Genomic DNA, 17,081 nt, shown 5'->3' with positions numbered 1-17,081 from the left:
GAACATATTGATCTCCCCTCCCTCACGAACACGCACAGGGAATTCCGAACGCTTCCCATAGAGAAGGATGAGATAGTGGAGCTCTTGCGAAGCTGATGGGCTCATGGTAGGTTTCTATAAAGCTTTTTTAGATATACTGCTCCCACACCTGGCAGCACTGTTTGATGACCTATGCGAGACAGTATGCATGCCGCAGTCGATGAGAGAGGCAATTTTGGTGGCTATTCCCAAAACGGGTAAGCCACTGGAGGAATGCAGCTCATACTGCCCCTCTCCCTCTTAAATGTGGACACCAAGATATTTGCGAAAATATTGGCTAACCGTCTGGCGCTCCGAGCTCCGCTGCTGGTTGCGCCGGAACAGGCGGGATTTCTCCCGAGGAGAAACCTCACATATAACATACGCACTGTCTTTGAAACTATGCAGCATGTGAAGCAGGACATTAAAGCAATCACGGTATTTCTAGACATGGAGAAGGCCTTGGACTCCGTGGAGTGGCCCTTCATGTGGCGGGTACTAACAAGGATGGGAAGAGGATCAGTGTTTTTGCAATTGATAGGCACCTTGTACAACAGACCCATGGCAAGGATTTGTCTGGGCAATCTGGTCACAGATTCATTTGCCATATCCAGAGGGACCAGACAGGGCTGCCCATTGTCACCCCTGCTGTATGCCCTGGTGGCAGAACCGCTAGCGTGTGCGATACGAGAATACCATGGACACGAGGGCATTGGCTTCCCTACCTACAAGATTGTGGTGTCCACTTACGCGGACGACACATTGTTGTACGTCTGTGACCCCGAGGAAAACTTGTCCGCGGTGCTTCGAGAAGTAGTACACTTTGGAGCACTCTCAGGCTTGAGAGTGAATTGGGCAAAGTCCATAGCCTTCCCCCTTACCCTCGCCACGCAGGAATTTGAAATGGAGTTCCCTGCAGTGGACTACGGAATCAGTTGGATATTTGGGAATCCAGCTGCATACCGACTCTGAGATAGTGTTCAGAGAAAACTACGGAGTGGCCTTTAGTAAACTAGAAGACGATGTAGAAGCCTGGTGCAGACTACCACTTTCCCTTATGGGTTGCATCTCAATCATGAAGATGGTGGTGCTGCCTAGACTGTTGTTCCTGTATGCAAATCTCCTGATGGTGCTTCCTCGAGTCTTCTTCCAGAGATTGAAACAATCTGTGATAAAACTCGCTTGGGCGGGAAAGCAAGCGCAAGTGAGGTGGTAAATACTCACATTACCGTACAGTATGGGGGGACTGGGCGCCTCAGACCTCGAGCTTTATTACAGGGTCGCACAGGGAGCTCACATCCATACCTGGATACACGGGGACACGAATATCCCAAACGTCTGCATGGAAGAACTTTTTGCAGATCCACTCTCCCTAACAGCAACAATATTCAAACAGGTTGACCGTAGAACCTGGATATTAGATTCTATTAGTACCACCAACCATGCATGGCACTGCCTTCTGCAGCAACAGGGGGGTGCATTGTTGTATTTGCCAAGTATGCCGGTGGAGTGGACCCAATGGTTGATCCCTGCAGGGACAAGGGAGTGATAAGTGCATTGCACAAAATGAATATTCTGGTGGCGGGGGATTTATTCCAAGACAGGAAGGCAAAGACCTGGGAACAGGCCGCGGAGCCAGGGGGAGAGGGCACAATACTACAGCGATTTCAATTTTACAGAGTGCGAAGGGCCATGTTGGAACAGGTGGGGGAGGACCTAGATGAGCCACCGGAGGTCCCCGAACTTACCTATGTGATCAAGGCTGAATCTCCACGTAAGATACTAACAAATATCTATAAAATAGCAATGTCCCACAGGGAGAACCATTATACTGCAGCGAGGATTGCATGGCAAAGAGACCTACAAATAATGATTGATGACGAGATGTGGCGATACTGCTGCATGAACACCAGGCAGATTTCGCTACATGGCAGGCACAGACTTACTCACTTTAAATATATCAATAGGGTATATTACACCCCAGACCGCCTATGCAGGTACGGGCTCCGGGAGGAGGCGGAATGTGAGAGATGTCATGCACAAACAGCGGACTTTCTGCACTTGGCATGGCTATGCCCGGGGGTAAAAACATACTGGGAAGAGATTTTCAGGGAATTGAGTAGGATAGTGGAAGTGACGATGGACCCGGACCACGCGATCGCACTCTTAGGATACTCCAAAAAGTTACCCATGGCTGCTCGCAGATTGGTGGACATGGGCATGCTAATAGCTAAACGGGTGGTGGCCCTGTGCTGGGTGAGAGGGCCGACGCCCACTATTAGGCGATGGTCGCACGACATGCTGTACTGCTGTACACAGTTGGAAAATTACAATGAGTTATTGCCACCGCAGAATCGACCCAAAAATTTCTGGCGACTATTCATGGCACAGACAACTAGTGGGAATGAGGATGCAGAACCCGCGGAACCGGCGCACCAGGGGGAGGAGGAAACGTACCACAGTAATACAACATGAAAATGCCGGGGGACAGATAGATAAAACTAGGACCGAGTGGAGACTATGGGGAGCACCCTTCATGGAGAGTGTGATCAACGGGAAGTGAGCATTTGGATTGGGTCAAGGAGGGGAGGGAGGACGGGAGGGGGGGGGGGGGGGACCATCGGATGGAACACGGGGCGGGTAGGGGTGGGCTGGGAGTAAGACGGAAGGACAATAGAGGGGGTGTAATGAATACATCACAGAGATCGCATGCTGAGCTGCCTAGGAGGGCTATACCACTATCCTATAGTGACTGTGATATGATTATATTGCGCCGCCTGCCCCTTGTGGGGTTGTTGGCATTGAGGCTGTGTACTTACTGGTCAGGGGGCGTAATACCCACAGTTTCTGTGTAACTCACTGCGTACGACTGTAGGATGGTTCCTTTTTTTTTTGGGTTGATGTTAATCTGAATCATAAAACCCAATAAAAATATAAATAAAAAAAAAGGTTCAACTACTCTTTCTACATTCTGATAGTGAGTAAGTACATTTGTGGTACATCACCTACTCTATTATTATGGTATGGCCTCAGGAACTTGGTGTGGTTCCAGACCCGCAGACTTTGAGAGTGCTGTTTCAGTCTGAAGAATGGCTCTTGGGGTACAATCTGTTGCTGCGTCTTCGGTGTATTGTCACAGTTAAGTGTCATTTCTCATTGCGTCAAAGTCGGTCCCCCTAATTTTGCAGCGCTATCATCTATTGTACAAAAAATCTATTGAAATGCAAGTGTTGGAGAAAAAACCTATTTTGTATTAGAAAGAGTCTTTGTCATATCTTTGCATGCCACGTGGCGGCTGTGTCCCTTCTTGAGGGATCTACTGAGGGATCAAATCTGGCTCAGTCCTCCCTGTGAATATTCTACTTCAGTCAGCTCTCCCACTCCTGCAGTATGAATGCCAGGGAGAAGCTTCTTCACAGAAGGTGTAACACACAATGCAGGTTTATAAGCCAGTTTCATGCGGCAAATACTAAAAAAGAAACACGTGAGCATATGCCTGGTTGGCCTTAACTGGAATCCCATGTAAGTGTTGCATGCACGGTTGGTTTCTTGGCGCACACAGTGCACAGAGACCTCACACTGCAGCACACACAGCAATAAAAACAAAACAGGGAACATTGCTACTAACACTCCTACAAGTGCGACAATTAAACTATTCCAGGCGCTCACATTGTAAGAATGGCTTGAGTGCAGGTATTATTAATGTTTATGTGTACAGAATTAAAAACGACTTGTGCTCATTTCTAAATTAGTCCGACAGCACCACCATGTGGAGGACTGTCAATGTGCTGGTGTTAACAAGTGTCGGTGCCGAGCAGAGGAAACCATTCTAAGCATTGGTGAAAGGAGGAGAAAAGGCTGAAAGAGGGAGGGGAGGAAAGGGTGGACTGAGGAAGATGAGAAGGTGGGGGTTGAGTCCAGACGGCAGGAGGCCAGGGGTGGGAAAAGAAGAGGTATGCGAAGGCATGGGCAAATCAGGTAATTGCCAGTGCCCCCACCTTTCAAAGGCTTCCTGGGAAAGTGAACGTTCTCTCCATTTCACATGCTTCCTATTTCAATAGTTCTTTCATTTTACTCCCTACTTCTCCCACAGACTGTCTCTCTCTACGCGGCGTCCACTTAAGGGGCATAATGTTTCCGTGTACCCACCTACATAAACTTCAAAATATAACTAGTTTTTGTTTGGCGTCATGCGGGCCTAAATTAGCTAAAAAAAAGTATAAAAATATTCAATCTTTTTCCAAACATCCCAACCCTCTAAATATGTCTTGCACAGGGCCCCCAAAATCTGTAAGATTACACTTTCAGGCGTCACATGTTTTCCTTTATTTTAGTTTTGTGGCATAACTAAGTAAAAAAATAAAAAATAAATGACCTATTGCTTTAGCTTGCCAGGGCCACACCTGTGTTGGCTTTGCCAATGATGTCTCAAGAATCCATAACATAAGGTCCTCCTTCGCTGAAGCTGTCGCTACCAGTCCTATAAAATGTCGTCTACTCCCGGGAGGTGCTGCTGGTGAGGTCTCCTGCTAGGACAGGGCTGCTGTGAACATTGAGGCCACGCCCACCCCGCCTGCCGCCTCGGATCGGGGATTTCTCGGAAATGGCCGTGTTATAGGAACCGAAACTTACTTTCACTTTCGGTCTGGACACGTGGGCTCGTGAGGCGGTAGATGGGGCGCCCTGAGTGTGGCTGAGGGGCGGAGTTGAAAGACATGCCCTGGCAGCAGGAAGAAGCCTCGAGGCGCTTTACAGCAGGGGACAGGTGAGTCCCTGTCATGCGAGAAGCGTTTGTTGCGGCACTAACGTTCTGTGTGACACTGCATAGCGCCCTGTTCAAGCTCTAGAGCTCCTAGGCGCAGCAGCAGCTAACAACCCCACTACTACTGTACGGTGATAGATTGTTGATAGACAGACCGTGCAGAGGTGAAGTAAAGGAACACAAATGCTGCAGAGGCTCCGAGTGAGATGGGAGTAAGAGAGACTGCTTGCGTCTTCAGAGCCCCGCTCTATGCCGCCCACCATAAGCCCGAGCACACAGATCCTGTATCTAGTGTTTATGCTCGGTGAGTGGGGGCGGGGCTCCTGTCTGCTCAGGGCGTTTGTTTGTTTTTGCTTTTAAATTCATCCTTTTACTTCATGGGAACTTTAGTAGCGCACTATGCATGTTTAAGCGTTTCTAGGCGCTGCAGCAGCTAACAAACACTACCATTTCACAGTAATAAGTATAGTGCATAGTTAGACAGACAGATCGCGATAAAGTAAAGTAAGAATTATGTTGCAGCGATAGAGATTGAAGGATTGGATGAATGAGTGGATGGGCGGTGTGGAGAGGAGTAAAGAGTGGCTGCTGCTATGCTAGAATAAACAAGGGTCCACGCTGTTGAAGTCACTGATTGTAACTTGTGAACACATACTTATTGCAAGATGTAGCGCCTGGACACCAGGGTGCCTTTCTGTCCAAGAAGTGCTGTTTTTATTCTATTATGTCGGACCTTGAACGTCTGTAGCGCACTCTACAAGCTCAAAGGCTTCTAGGTGCTGAAAAGCGCCTCACCGTACCCCAACTTCCGAGTAACATATTGGGTATGAATCGTATTCACTTAAGCCAGTGGCTTCCAAACTTCTTCGACCCGCTGCTCCCTTGACCCATTGACTATTGCCCGTGGCTCCCCACTGGTACTTTTTTTTGGAGAGTGGGGGGATGTAATCCCGGCCTTCCTGAAAATAATTGTGATGAAGCTAATGAAAGTATTATAATCATATACGCAGAGTGTTTCATATTACTAAGGCGGCAACTCTAATAAAATATTCCTAGTTACACTTCTATGACATTGCCTTTTTTTAGAGTACCCTCTCAAACTTTTTAGCCCACGTGAGGGTGCTAGATAGCACCCCTATGCATGTAGGCCCCACTGCCAAAGTGTTTCTGCGCTTAAAGAATATTTGCATGCACTTCCATCTCTGCCGATGTCATACATACCAACACACCCATCTCAGCAAGGGTGACTCACACTTTTTTAAACCACATGCAGCTTTTTTTTGCTGTCTCCTCCCTAAAATTGCCTCCAAATAAATGCAAGAAAATAAATTCCTCAGATTTTTTGAACGTCCCTCTTTCTTGCTTCTAAATGTTGGCATTATGCTGTTATATATGGTGTTTTACTTCCCTGTGCTCAAGGAGAGAGCAGACCTGTCTGGAAATGTGTGTGTACTGGAAATGCATATAATTCAAGTACAAATGTCACTACTAATACTTAGTCTGTTTAATAGACAGGACAACTGTACTTTCCTTATAACTTGCATTCAGAGGCGTAGCTAGAGCTTGTGGCGCCCGGGGCTATCCTTCAGATTGCCGCCCCCCCGGGGGTGCTGGGGAAAAAGGATGGCGAGCACCAGAAAGAGGTCCGAGAGACACGTAGTATCGCCACTAATAGTTACCTCGATCATGCAAATTACATGCACATACATGACTCGGTCCAGGGCTAGACAGCCCCGTTCACAAAATAGTGCAGCCCGGAGCGGACCACCCCCACCTAGCTACACCGCTAAAGGAAAAGCAGAAGAAAACCCAAAACTTACATCAGTTCTACCCACCTTGTTTGTGACAACTCACTCATAACATCTCAGCTTGTGCAGGACCCTTGTCCCCTGCAGCCCTATCTTCCCTGCCCATGATCTCAGTAATGTCTGCAGACCGGTCCACCACATTGGATTTGACCACGATACCCCTGGCAGCACCTTCAGGATACTACAGGTGAGTCCAATGCACCTGATCACTAGACTAACTTGAGTTCTGCAGTTGGGGCAGTACCAGGCCGGATGAGGGGGAAGAGGGTTGGGCGGGGCAGGTAGTTAAAAACTAAGCTGGAAGGACAAAATATGTTTATGCTGTCCCAAGTTTTGATTGTCTTCACCTTCGGGTAACAGCATATAAAATAAAGGCACACTGTATGTTTAATGATAAATCCAAGTTAAAGTAATCGGTAGGAAATGCATTATGATATTTTATTGCTTAATTCAGTCACTACAGATGAGTGTAACTAGACAGTAAAGGAATAGATTCCTGGTGGTGGTGGGTACGGAGTGGTTGTTAACGACTTCTGTATTTAAAGTGCTACAAAGTCCCAGCCTATGACTTAAAGCACAATGAATATGCTACTCATTATTTTAACACAGTATAAAATGTTTTGTGTCACATTTCGCTGTGGAATGTCTTTCATAAGTCACTGCATCAATGGAAACGTCACATTTGCAATGCGAATACTGGGCAGCTATGATATTAACCACCTTCGCTACCTCACACAAATGAAACCTGCCACTAGATGAAACTCCCATCTCTCTCCAGCAGGTACATTAATCACCAGAGTTTATTTGACACTGTGTGTTGCTCGAAAAGTGCTCAATAATCAAGGAACTTTGTAGTACTTTTAACACCTCTGTTCTGCTACAAAACTGCGAAACAAAAGTTCTATTACTGTAGAGAAGAGTATTTTGAAGTACAGGCCCATTTAAAACACTGCCCCTGCTACTGTGCCGGTTTGTCCCTGTGGCCAAGGCCAGAGCCTGCAACCCACTCCCTCTACACATAACAGAGAAGGCACCATAGCTGCCAAGGTTTGACTGCTTTGTGTGACCTTTCATAATTTCAGTGAAATTATGAGTGACATTTCAATGACCATGAGTGACACCTTCACAAGAGTAACATTAAGCAATGAAGATGAGGGAAACGCACTGGGGTTGAATAAAAAAATGCAACATGACTGAGTAGAAATGTTTTTTTCCAAAAGCTAACTTGACTCCAACCGCAATAAAAATCATTAACCCTGAGAGGTCTGCGCCCACTCCTCCCCCGGTTGGGGAACCTCTATCTGCCCAAGACACAAATCACACCATGACCCTCACATGCTGTCAGAGCTACACGAGGTTCTATTGACTTAAGTGACACAGTATGTCACAAAAACCCCGAGCGGCCTAACACGATTATAGTTCGGCTGTATGTGGAGTGAAAACGAGTGATTCAACTGACACAGGCTGTGATTGACTGCAAAATTCCAGCTTGTAGCAGAGCAGGCAGCTGAAGATAATCATGACTGCGCACTAGGCACTGCTAGTTTAAAAGGCAGCAAGCACATCTTTCATTTTATGAGAAAGTAGCAGAGTGAGAGATACCATTACTTCACTCTATGCACTGATTCGAGACGTGCAGCAATTCGGTATGGCGCGGCTGCCTCGTAGTAGCCGCAATGACTCCCGGGGCAAACCATGCCTCCCGGGAATTATTCAAACATAGCTAAGCAGCAAAGCTGCACAACCGAGTGGTCTAGGCTTCACAGCCGCCGCGGTCCGTGGGGTGGGATGGGGAGGGTCATAGGCGGCAGGGCTCACTTGATGTTTTAAATAATTCCTGTGGTGCGAGCAGCGCGGATTGCGCCCCAGCTTCCCACAACTTCCTCACAGTGTGGGTCAGTGATGTATATTTTAATGGAACCTGTGGAAATGGGGCAATGTATCCCCCCAATCAGACGCACAGCATAAATTAAGCACGACTCTGATGCCAAAATAAACCATTTTCATCATTTTTATTCCAATTTCTTCCAACTTTAACAATTTCATCCTTAGTTCTTATTGTCGCATGTGAGACAACTTATGTTCTTTAAATCCTTATCAACTGCAGACATGCCAATCCTGGCCTTATACTGCAGCACGGTACATAAGTAATCCTCATTCATTGATCCAAATAACCCAATGCATTTAGGGCCTATTTCCGGCCCTTCATCAGGGGTTCTCTACAATTAAAAAACATTGTTGTCAAAACGTGCATTTGAAACCATACAATGCATTGATATCTACGCTGAATTATACTGTTTTTACCTTGTATATATTAACGTTTTTCCCGCTAAAAGTAACCCTAGAGCTAACCCTAAGTTGATGCCCAAAACCACCTCTCCACTTCCCACATTTCAAACCCTTGCATCCCAATACATTTACGTGACACCCATTCATAAACAAATTATTGCCCAACAGCTTAGTCACCCCGGACCTTTACCTACTAAATCAGCTTCCATAAACATCTCACGATTGAAATACAAGCCCCCACGTACTGCATGCTTTCCTAAACCTGTGCTCTGTGTTCACCCTCCTTTTCGTAACCACCTCCGTTAACCCTATATCTCCCACTTCCATGCTGCGTTAGCCAGTAACCTTTCCTTTCATGTACTTCATAATCATTAGTGATTTATTTAACGTTCCGACGTCTTTTCACAATAGTAACCTCCCCTTCATCTTACCCTTGTAACCTTGTTACAATCGAAGTAAATCCGTCCTTCGTGATATTTGCCAAAATCTAAATCTACTACATGTCCCAAAATCCACTGTTTGTGCCCAGTTAAAACGTGTCAGTGCTTTGTCTATCAAGCTGCATAATTTTCACTTCCTCCCCCACTGCGCATCAAACCTAACTGCCCCGCCCAACCTAAGATGACATACAAGATAGCTGCCAAGGTTTCAGATTGCAAAGTGTGACATTTTCATAATTTCAGGGTAATTTTGAGTGACATTTCAATGACTAGGAGTGACACTTTCTCACACGCAAAATCAAGCAATGAAGACCAGAAAAACATATAAATATCAAGAATTGCACCCATTTGAACAACAAGGCACTCTAAGAAGAGGTTACAAGTGCTGGAAAGCACCAGAAACTGAAGCACCAAGTGCCCTTCTAAGCTGATTGTTAAACAAAACGAGGACTCACTGGGATCTGCACCACGTAGTGTGCACCGCGCCACTGCAAACAAAAGAATGTTTCTGTAGATTTCGACAAAGTCCGTTATTATAGTAGGGTCAGATTATCTGTTGAGAAACCGGCGCAGTGTGCCTGCCACTTTCTTAACCCAGGCATAGAAAATAACGTAATGACTGCTACGGTGGGGGTGGGAGAGAAGGAGGCGGATGAGGACTGTTTTAAAGATTTGATGTCCTCACTTGAAAGCACCCATCATGGTTCGCTGGGGCACTGAATTAGACTCCACTACCAAAATTATGAGCAGGTGTAACGCTTTAATTTCTTCCGCTCTGACAAACATAAAATGAAAGCATTACCTTGCTTGATACTCGGCTGCTTTAAATTTAATAAAACCAAAGGGACATCACTTTTATTAAGAGCACAATTGTGATTTCAGAGGTTATAAGTTATGTTTAATTTTACACTTACTTACTTCTTGAAGCAGGGGACGAGCGGAGATTGTCCAGCGGCAACAGGCGCCTTCCCCAGTGCTGGAACACACTGTCACAGCTACAGGCCGCAGCCCGGTCCCAAGTCGGTTAACCCCTAGGCCACGGGGCCACAATTATACCGCTATGCACAGGCCGAAAGAAGCGAGCAGCCGGGTCAGGACGGCGAGTCAGCAGCCACTAATGCTGGTAGGCCCGGTTGAGCTTCAGAGGCCGAGGCACACCTGCGGTGGTCCGAGCGGCAACATACTACTCACTCACCTCAGCTGCGCCGGACCTTTTGTATTCATAATCATCCGACCCTGCATGCATCTCTGCCTCTGCCATGACTGTGCGGCCCCTCCAGTGAAAGCCGGTATTTGCACGCATGATCGAGGAGGCACCAAAAGAATTATTGCAGCGTGGCCGGCATTGGCAACGTGATAAAACGTAACTACCGCTTGCCCTGCCTTCGCACCCAGAGACATTTAAAGATACACTGTTAGTCGCAATCACGTGACCTCTCCACCGGCTGCGCTTGCACTTCAAATGGCAGCTGCGCGGCACTGGCCTGTTGAGGCGCCCTTTATAATTTATTTGGGTATACTGACTGATAGTAGTGTCAGTGAGTGTCCCGAAGTAAATTATAAAGGTCACCTCAACGGGCCTGTGCCGCGCGGCCGCCCTTAAAAAATGGCGCCGCCTAGGGCGGACCGCCCCCTAGCTACGCCGCTGCTTGCAATTGTGTAAAATGCATTTGGAAAAAAAGAAACTATTAACAAGTCTAAGAAAATAAATCCGGCATCTTACATTTACTTTGGGAGTGTTGGAACGTTGGGGTCCAATGAAATATGGAGGTCATCTCCCTCGAGATGCCATCAATTAAGCACTATGTTTACAGCTTTAGGCATGCCACTTACAAATCATCGACATCATGCATTTAAGTCTAATTAGTTTCACTGAAGCCACCAACCCCTTCAACACTAAATGCATTAAGGGAGGCACGGCGCACAGTTTTGGAACCACAAAGATATAGCTTGCTAAGTAATGGCTGCAAGGTCTGTAGGACCTAATAACGTTCTGCATACTGCTGCTTGGAGATGGCCTTTTTTAATGGTGCCCGTGGCCTTATATGTCAAAGCAGCTAGAGTGCTGATCTAGGATGTATGCTAGCGTCTATATGACCAAAATCACACTAGGAAGCCTTGCCCAAAACAATAGGTAGCTTTATTGAAGACCGGACCTCTTACTTCGATATCAGAGAAAGAGATCTGAATTACTTTTTTTAAATGAATGACATCACAGAAAGAGACCTACTGGTTGGTGTCTTATTTATTTATTCATGAGTTTTGTATAGCGCCTGAATCACCCCCGAAGGGGTATCTCTGCGGTGCGGACATACAACGGAAGCTGACACAATGCAAGTCTAAAACAGAACAGTTTTAAGAGGCCTTCTGAATTGAAGATGGTCCGGACATTGCCTCAGCGGGGTTGGGAGCTTATTTCAATAGAGGGGAGCGAGGTACGAGAAAGCTTTCCCACCCATCCTTGACTTCTTTATCCGAGGAAGAAGGGATTTGGTTCCAGAGCAAGGCTCCCTAGTGGGGGTATGATGCCTAAATTTTGGTGCGAGGTAGGCCTCTCCATACACCAACAAAAACACCTGAGATGCCAATACTGATAGTCTTTTTCAAACACCAAGAAAAACACCTGAGATGCCAATACTGATAGTCTTTTTCAAACAGATTCAACCAGGGCGCATGATAATTCATCCATGACATCCGGACGTATTCAATAGTTTAATTTTAGAGTAATTTTCTAATTTCTGTTATTATGTGGATGCGTGAATTTGTAGTGAGTGAAATTGGTGAGGTGAATTCACAGTTTTGTGTCGTTTTGATATTGTACGTTTATTTAAGAATTTTTGGTCATGTCTTTGTAATATTGTACATATTTGTTGGAATGTGATTTACAAAAAAGATAATAACAGAAATGAGAAATGTATTCTTAAATAAAACTATTGAATCGGTCCGGTTGTCATTGATGAGTTTTTATGCGCTGTGGTGGAATCTGTTTGAAAAAGACTACCAGTATTGGCATCTCGGGTGTTTTTGTTGTTGTATCGGCTCAGCCTTACTGATTAGAGCCAAACCCATTGTTGTTTTTGCTCTCCCATACACAGCTTGATGGACGGTGCAACAAATTTTAAACTTAATGCGTTTGCGCAAGGGAGGTAGTTCTATAATGGACATTTAGGACCAAATGAGCCGCAGTGTTCTGGACTACCTGCAAACAGTCCAGCGAAGAATCATTAGCTGAGACCAGCAGAGCGTTGCAGTAATTCAGTCTGCTTAATACCAATGACTGGATGAGAGTTTTCCATGTGGAGTCAGGAAGAAGAGGCAAGACTCGTCTCAATAGACTAAGCACATGGAAGCAGGAACCGACTGTGTAGGTTACATGGTCCTTCATGGGCAATGCCTGATCAAGGCAAACACCCAGATTTTTTACAGCTACCATAGGCGCAGGGGGGACACCAAGATTCCCTGGCCACCAATCTGGTGACCACGCCTCTCCCAAGAGCATGATTTCAGTCTTCCCTACATTAAGTGTCTTCAAATGGAGTCAAATGACCAAAAAGTTCTGTTGCTCCAGTGAATAAAATGCAAACTGACAAAAGTATTTTTAGCTATCAATGCAAGTTTATCGCAGAAAATGTCTGCATTTACGCCTGCCAGGCATTCAGAAAAGTATTTCACACAGGTGTAAATGGTTTTACAACTGTGCATTTCTCTGCTACAAGTGAAGAGAAATGCACAGTAGCAAATCTCATACAAGGATTGCGAAGAGGCCGTAACGAGGCTTGGTCAGCATGGACATCATTTAAGGATCGCCAAGGTTCTCAGCTGTGAATCCTGGTGTGCCTCTTGCAACCCCTGGTACTGCCTTTGCATCCCCCTGGCTTCAGATGTGGCAAGAACACAGGGTCAGCTCCCCTTCATTATTGACCGCCCGTTTTGCATTCTACTAATGGTGAGGAATAGAGGAGTATTCACTAATAGGGTAATCAAAAATAATAAAAAATGGAGCACACTCACAACCGTTGGTGGCAGCTGAAGTTGCTGCGCTGTCTTGCATCAATTAGAGAGAAAAAAAATGTAATTTTTGTTTTCTTTCCCTGTGCGCTCAGGCACTTTTGGCAGCCTTGCCTCATCGCACACACCCTTAGGCCTCAGTGCAAAGGTGTGCGCAACTCTGAAGCATAGGTTTTGTTCTGGAAGGAGTCCTCTCCAGTGCAAAAGCTATAAGCTTTAAGACTTTTCTCATTCTGTATGTGTGCTGTACAATGCTGCACACGTGTAAAGTTGGAAAACCAAGAAGAAATTAAAAATCATCCCCTTGTTACACCTTGTTGCGCTGATATGATTTTACCTTTAATAAATGAAAAGACGAGGCATTTGGCAAAATAGAAACAAGGTGGTTTAATTAAAAGCTGTGGCTGGGAGAGCCTGTACAAAGCAAGTCTGCTCATAATCTCTCAATGTACAAAGGTTGCGGCCATCGATTTATGCAGTTCATGAAGTACAATAAAATTATTCTTTACATTCTAAAAAAGCATTTTGGTTGTACATCAACAAATGCAAACATTTGATAAGGACACAGATGGCTCTCGACCTCAGGGAGAGCTAGTGTGAGCCAGTGTGTATGTATCCAGATGTCTGGTGCGTGGTACGTGGTGTGCCTCTCGAGTACTGATTGGTTGTATGCTTATCTAAATGTGGTATCTAACTTAGTGGTATTTCTGGGGAACGGAAGCATTTGCCCGAATGTGTTTTATTTGGTGCCAATTATGGACTTGTTTGTGGCGCAACTGTGGAATCGATCAGGGTTCCCTGGGTGCATTTGTCTTTGGTTTATGGGGGACCCAACCTTTGACCCGTTACTCAATATGCTTGGGCCTGGTTTGGAGGAACTACCTGACCATTTATTCCTGACTACAGGTTGATGGAGAGGTCACCATAGGTGAATCCGACAGCAATGTTGTGACTTCATTGGAACGTCGAAAAATAAGATGCCAGCCATTGTTATCGCTTTTATTGACCGTATTATTATCATGCATACTATTGCCATTTGGTACACTGATATTTATACTGGCATTAAAGTGATCATGCTTGCTCTGAACGAACGAGGCAGATTGTTCTTGTTCGCAATAACAATATTAACTTACAAGCGTGGATCACGACATACATAGGCCTCAGTGTTGCTGATGTCTGCGCTGCTTTGGGGGCACAAGTTACGGTATACATTGACATTACACTGATGGGCAATATGCGGGTACAAGCTGTGGCATACGTTCACATTGCATTTACTGGAATTGCCGTTGTCGGGCCTGCACATATCATGACATTCATTGACATCCTATACACCCATTCCAACAACCTGCCTCGAAAAGGCGTAAGAGTTTGGGACAAATTCCTGTCTACCAATGTTTGCAGAAAGGGATTTGTGTCAAAACCCGTGGGTGGTTACATGGGAGCACCCATGCACCACCTGTGGAACTTCCCCTTGAAACAAAATAAAGCAAAGCACAGCAAAGTGCCACTTTGTGTTACTTTGGGACACTATCCAATGTAAATCCTCAATTGTGCTGTTAGGGATATGTGACATGCCTTCCTGGAAAAAATAAGGGTCAGGGTTCATATGATGTCACTTTCTATGATGTTCTTAAGGTGAAAAGGTTTGTGATGTCCCTTCTGCTCCCCAGGCTTTTTAGTGAATCGGTGCCCATAAAAGGCAGCAGAGCGGAGTACAGGTTCAAAGGTTAGTGAGTGAGCTGGTTTGTGAGCTGTTATCGTGTCATGATGTAGTGTTCTTTAGGGAAATGGTTCTGCTATTTCCTTAACTGAAGCAGTAGGGTTGAGGCAGTCCTGGTAGATACAGGCATGTTGTTCAAGATCATGAATATACTTCTTTGTCTCCAGGCCTATGGATGTCCTGGCTGTAGGTGTGCCCAGGGCCACCAGAGCTTCTCAGCCAGATAGGCGGTGGTGGCCCTTGTAATGACTGCAGTAGATTCAGCAGTTTTTCAAGATTGTTCGGTCCGGCAAGGGGAGCTACTGATGTTCCATCAGGATGGAGATGCTGCATCTCATTTGGTCAGCCCCTTCAGGAGGTCTGCTGAGACATGTAGGATGCCCTTGATGGGATTTTGGCATCTGGGAGGCTGAGGAGCAGGGGATTGCCATCATCCAGATGCAAGGATGATAGTTCAGGAGATGATTAATGAGAAGAACTTTTTAACTTTCTTTAGCAGAGAGAGGTGTTACCTGTCCGTCTTGTTTTTTCCAGTTGATTTGATTTGCTCATAAGGGGTGAGGTTAGTGTCTAGGGTTCAATCCAAGACACTTGGCATTATATGAAGTTGGGGTTGGAGTCTGTCCAGGTTCATTGCTTTGATCCAGGTCTGGACTCCTTGCTTCTTCTTCTTCTTCTTCTTCTTCTTGGCAAGCAGCAGATATTCTGGTTTGGTGCGGCGGAGCTTCAGGTAGGTGTTAGACATGAGGTGCAAGGAGTGTTTGAGGAGTTGGATGTCTGGATCAGTACAGTTGTGTGTGCTAGCCATATTGATGAGTTTTCATGTACTTTCCGTCTAGAGTTTAGAAAAGTGTGCAGTGGTTGCAGAGTTATACATTTTTTAAATCAGGCAGGATTTAAGATGATCACTGTGAATGCACAACTTTCAGTCAAGGAGATAAAACAGTTGTTTAAAGAGCAGTAATTGCCTATATTTGGGTATTAATGACAATCAGATGCTTTATACATCACTGATTGAGTCTGTCTTTTTTACTTTCTCACAACAGACACCCTATGGCAGCTGCCGTGTCCAAAACTAACATGCGGGGAACACGTGATGTACCAGCAAATGCTTGTAAGTAAAACAGATCAACACTGTAGGTACGGAAGGAAGACAAGCGTGAGCTATAGTGTAAAGCACACATATTATACAATAGGAATCCAGTAGGTATTACTTTGGTGTAGGAATATTTTAGGTCCACATGGTGGGAACTACTTTATTGATTTTATAACCGGGTGGGCCCAATTAAGCAGATGGCAAATCATACTGATTATCTGTGCTCCAGAGGAGACCTCCTCCATGGGATTGCGCATAGGTGTGAGCATGGCGCCGGGATCTGTTTCATGCAAATCAAAGCAGAAAACAAAATGGAGTCTGTATTAAGATATTCTTTCTGTATACATAATGTCTAAGGAAGGGGACAGACAGCAAGTTCTAATCATTCTTCCTAAAAATGCTAAACTTTAACAGCATTTGGGAGTGTAAAGCAAACACAACCGATTTCATGTTTTCTCTAAAATCATCCTTACTTGACACTTGCGTTCTCCTGTCTACCTCTATCAGTGTATCAGAGGGTGGGAACAAATTGTTTCCTCAATGTTTCCTTTCCCCATACTGCCTGCCCTCCAGTGTTCCCTTTCCCCATACTGCCCTCCAGTGTTCCCTTCCCCATACAACCCCCCAGTGTTCCCTTTCCCCATACTGCCCTCCAGTGTTCCCTTTCAACCACACTGTCCTCCAGTGTTTACTTTCATCCATACAGTCCTTCAGTGATCCCTTTCTCCATACTGTCCTCCAGTGTTCCCTTTTACCATGCTTCCCTCCAGTGTTCCTTTTCACCATGCTTCCCTCCAATGTTCCTTTTCACCATGCTTCCCTCCAGTGTTCCCTTTCACCATGCTTCCCTCCAGAGTTCCCTTTCACCATGCTTCCCTCCAGTGTTCCCTTTTACCATGCTTGCCTACAGTGTTCCGTTTCACCATATTGTCCTTCAGTG

The 17,081-nt window shown here is 45.6% G+C and overlaps 1 protein-coding gene across 2 annotated transcripts in view; it reads left to right on the top strand.

Annotated features, from left to right (window-relative positions):
• The first annotated feature begins 3,904 nt into the window (after positions 1 to 3,904).
• The window catches only part of LOC147724930 (GTPase IMAP family member 9-like), a 68,115-nt gene continuing 54,938 nt past the window's right edge, over positions 3,905 to 17,081 (top strand). The window contains exons 1-2 of one of the 2 annotated variants that reach the window (XM_086966428.1): positions 3,905 to 3,971; positions 16,092 to 16,159. In XM_086966428.1, the coding sequence (XP_086822554.1) occupies positions 16,099 to 16,159 (61 nt within the window). In that variant the 5' untranslated portion in view covers positions 3,905 to 3,971; positions 16,092 to 16,098. Of the gene's footprint in view, positions 3,972 to 4,665; positions 4,784 to 16,091; positions 16,160 to 17,081 lie in introns of those variants that run through there. The other variant, XM_086966427.1, reaches the window with a different exon arrangement.

This window comes from Lissotriton vulgaris, chromosome 4_1 (genome assembly GCF_964263255.1).
Source record: "Lissotriton vulgaris chromosome 4_1, aLisVul1.2, whole genome shotgun sequence".
NCBI lineage: Eukaryota > Metazoa > Chordata > Amphibia > Caudata > Salamandridae > Lissotriton > Lissotriton vulgaris.
Note: the sequence above shows the minus strand (reverse complement) of the source record. Positions and strands in the feature narration are given on the sequence as shown.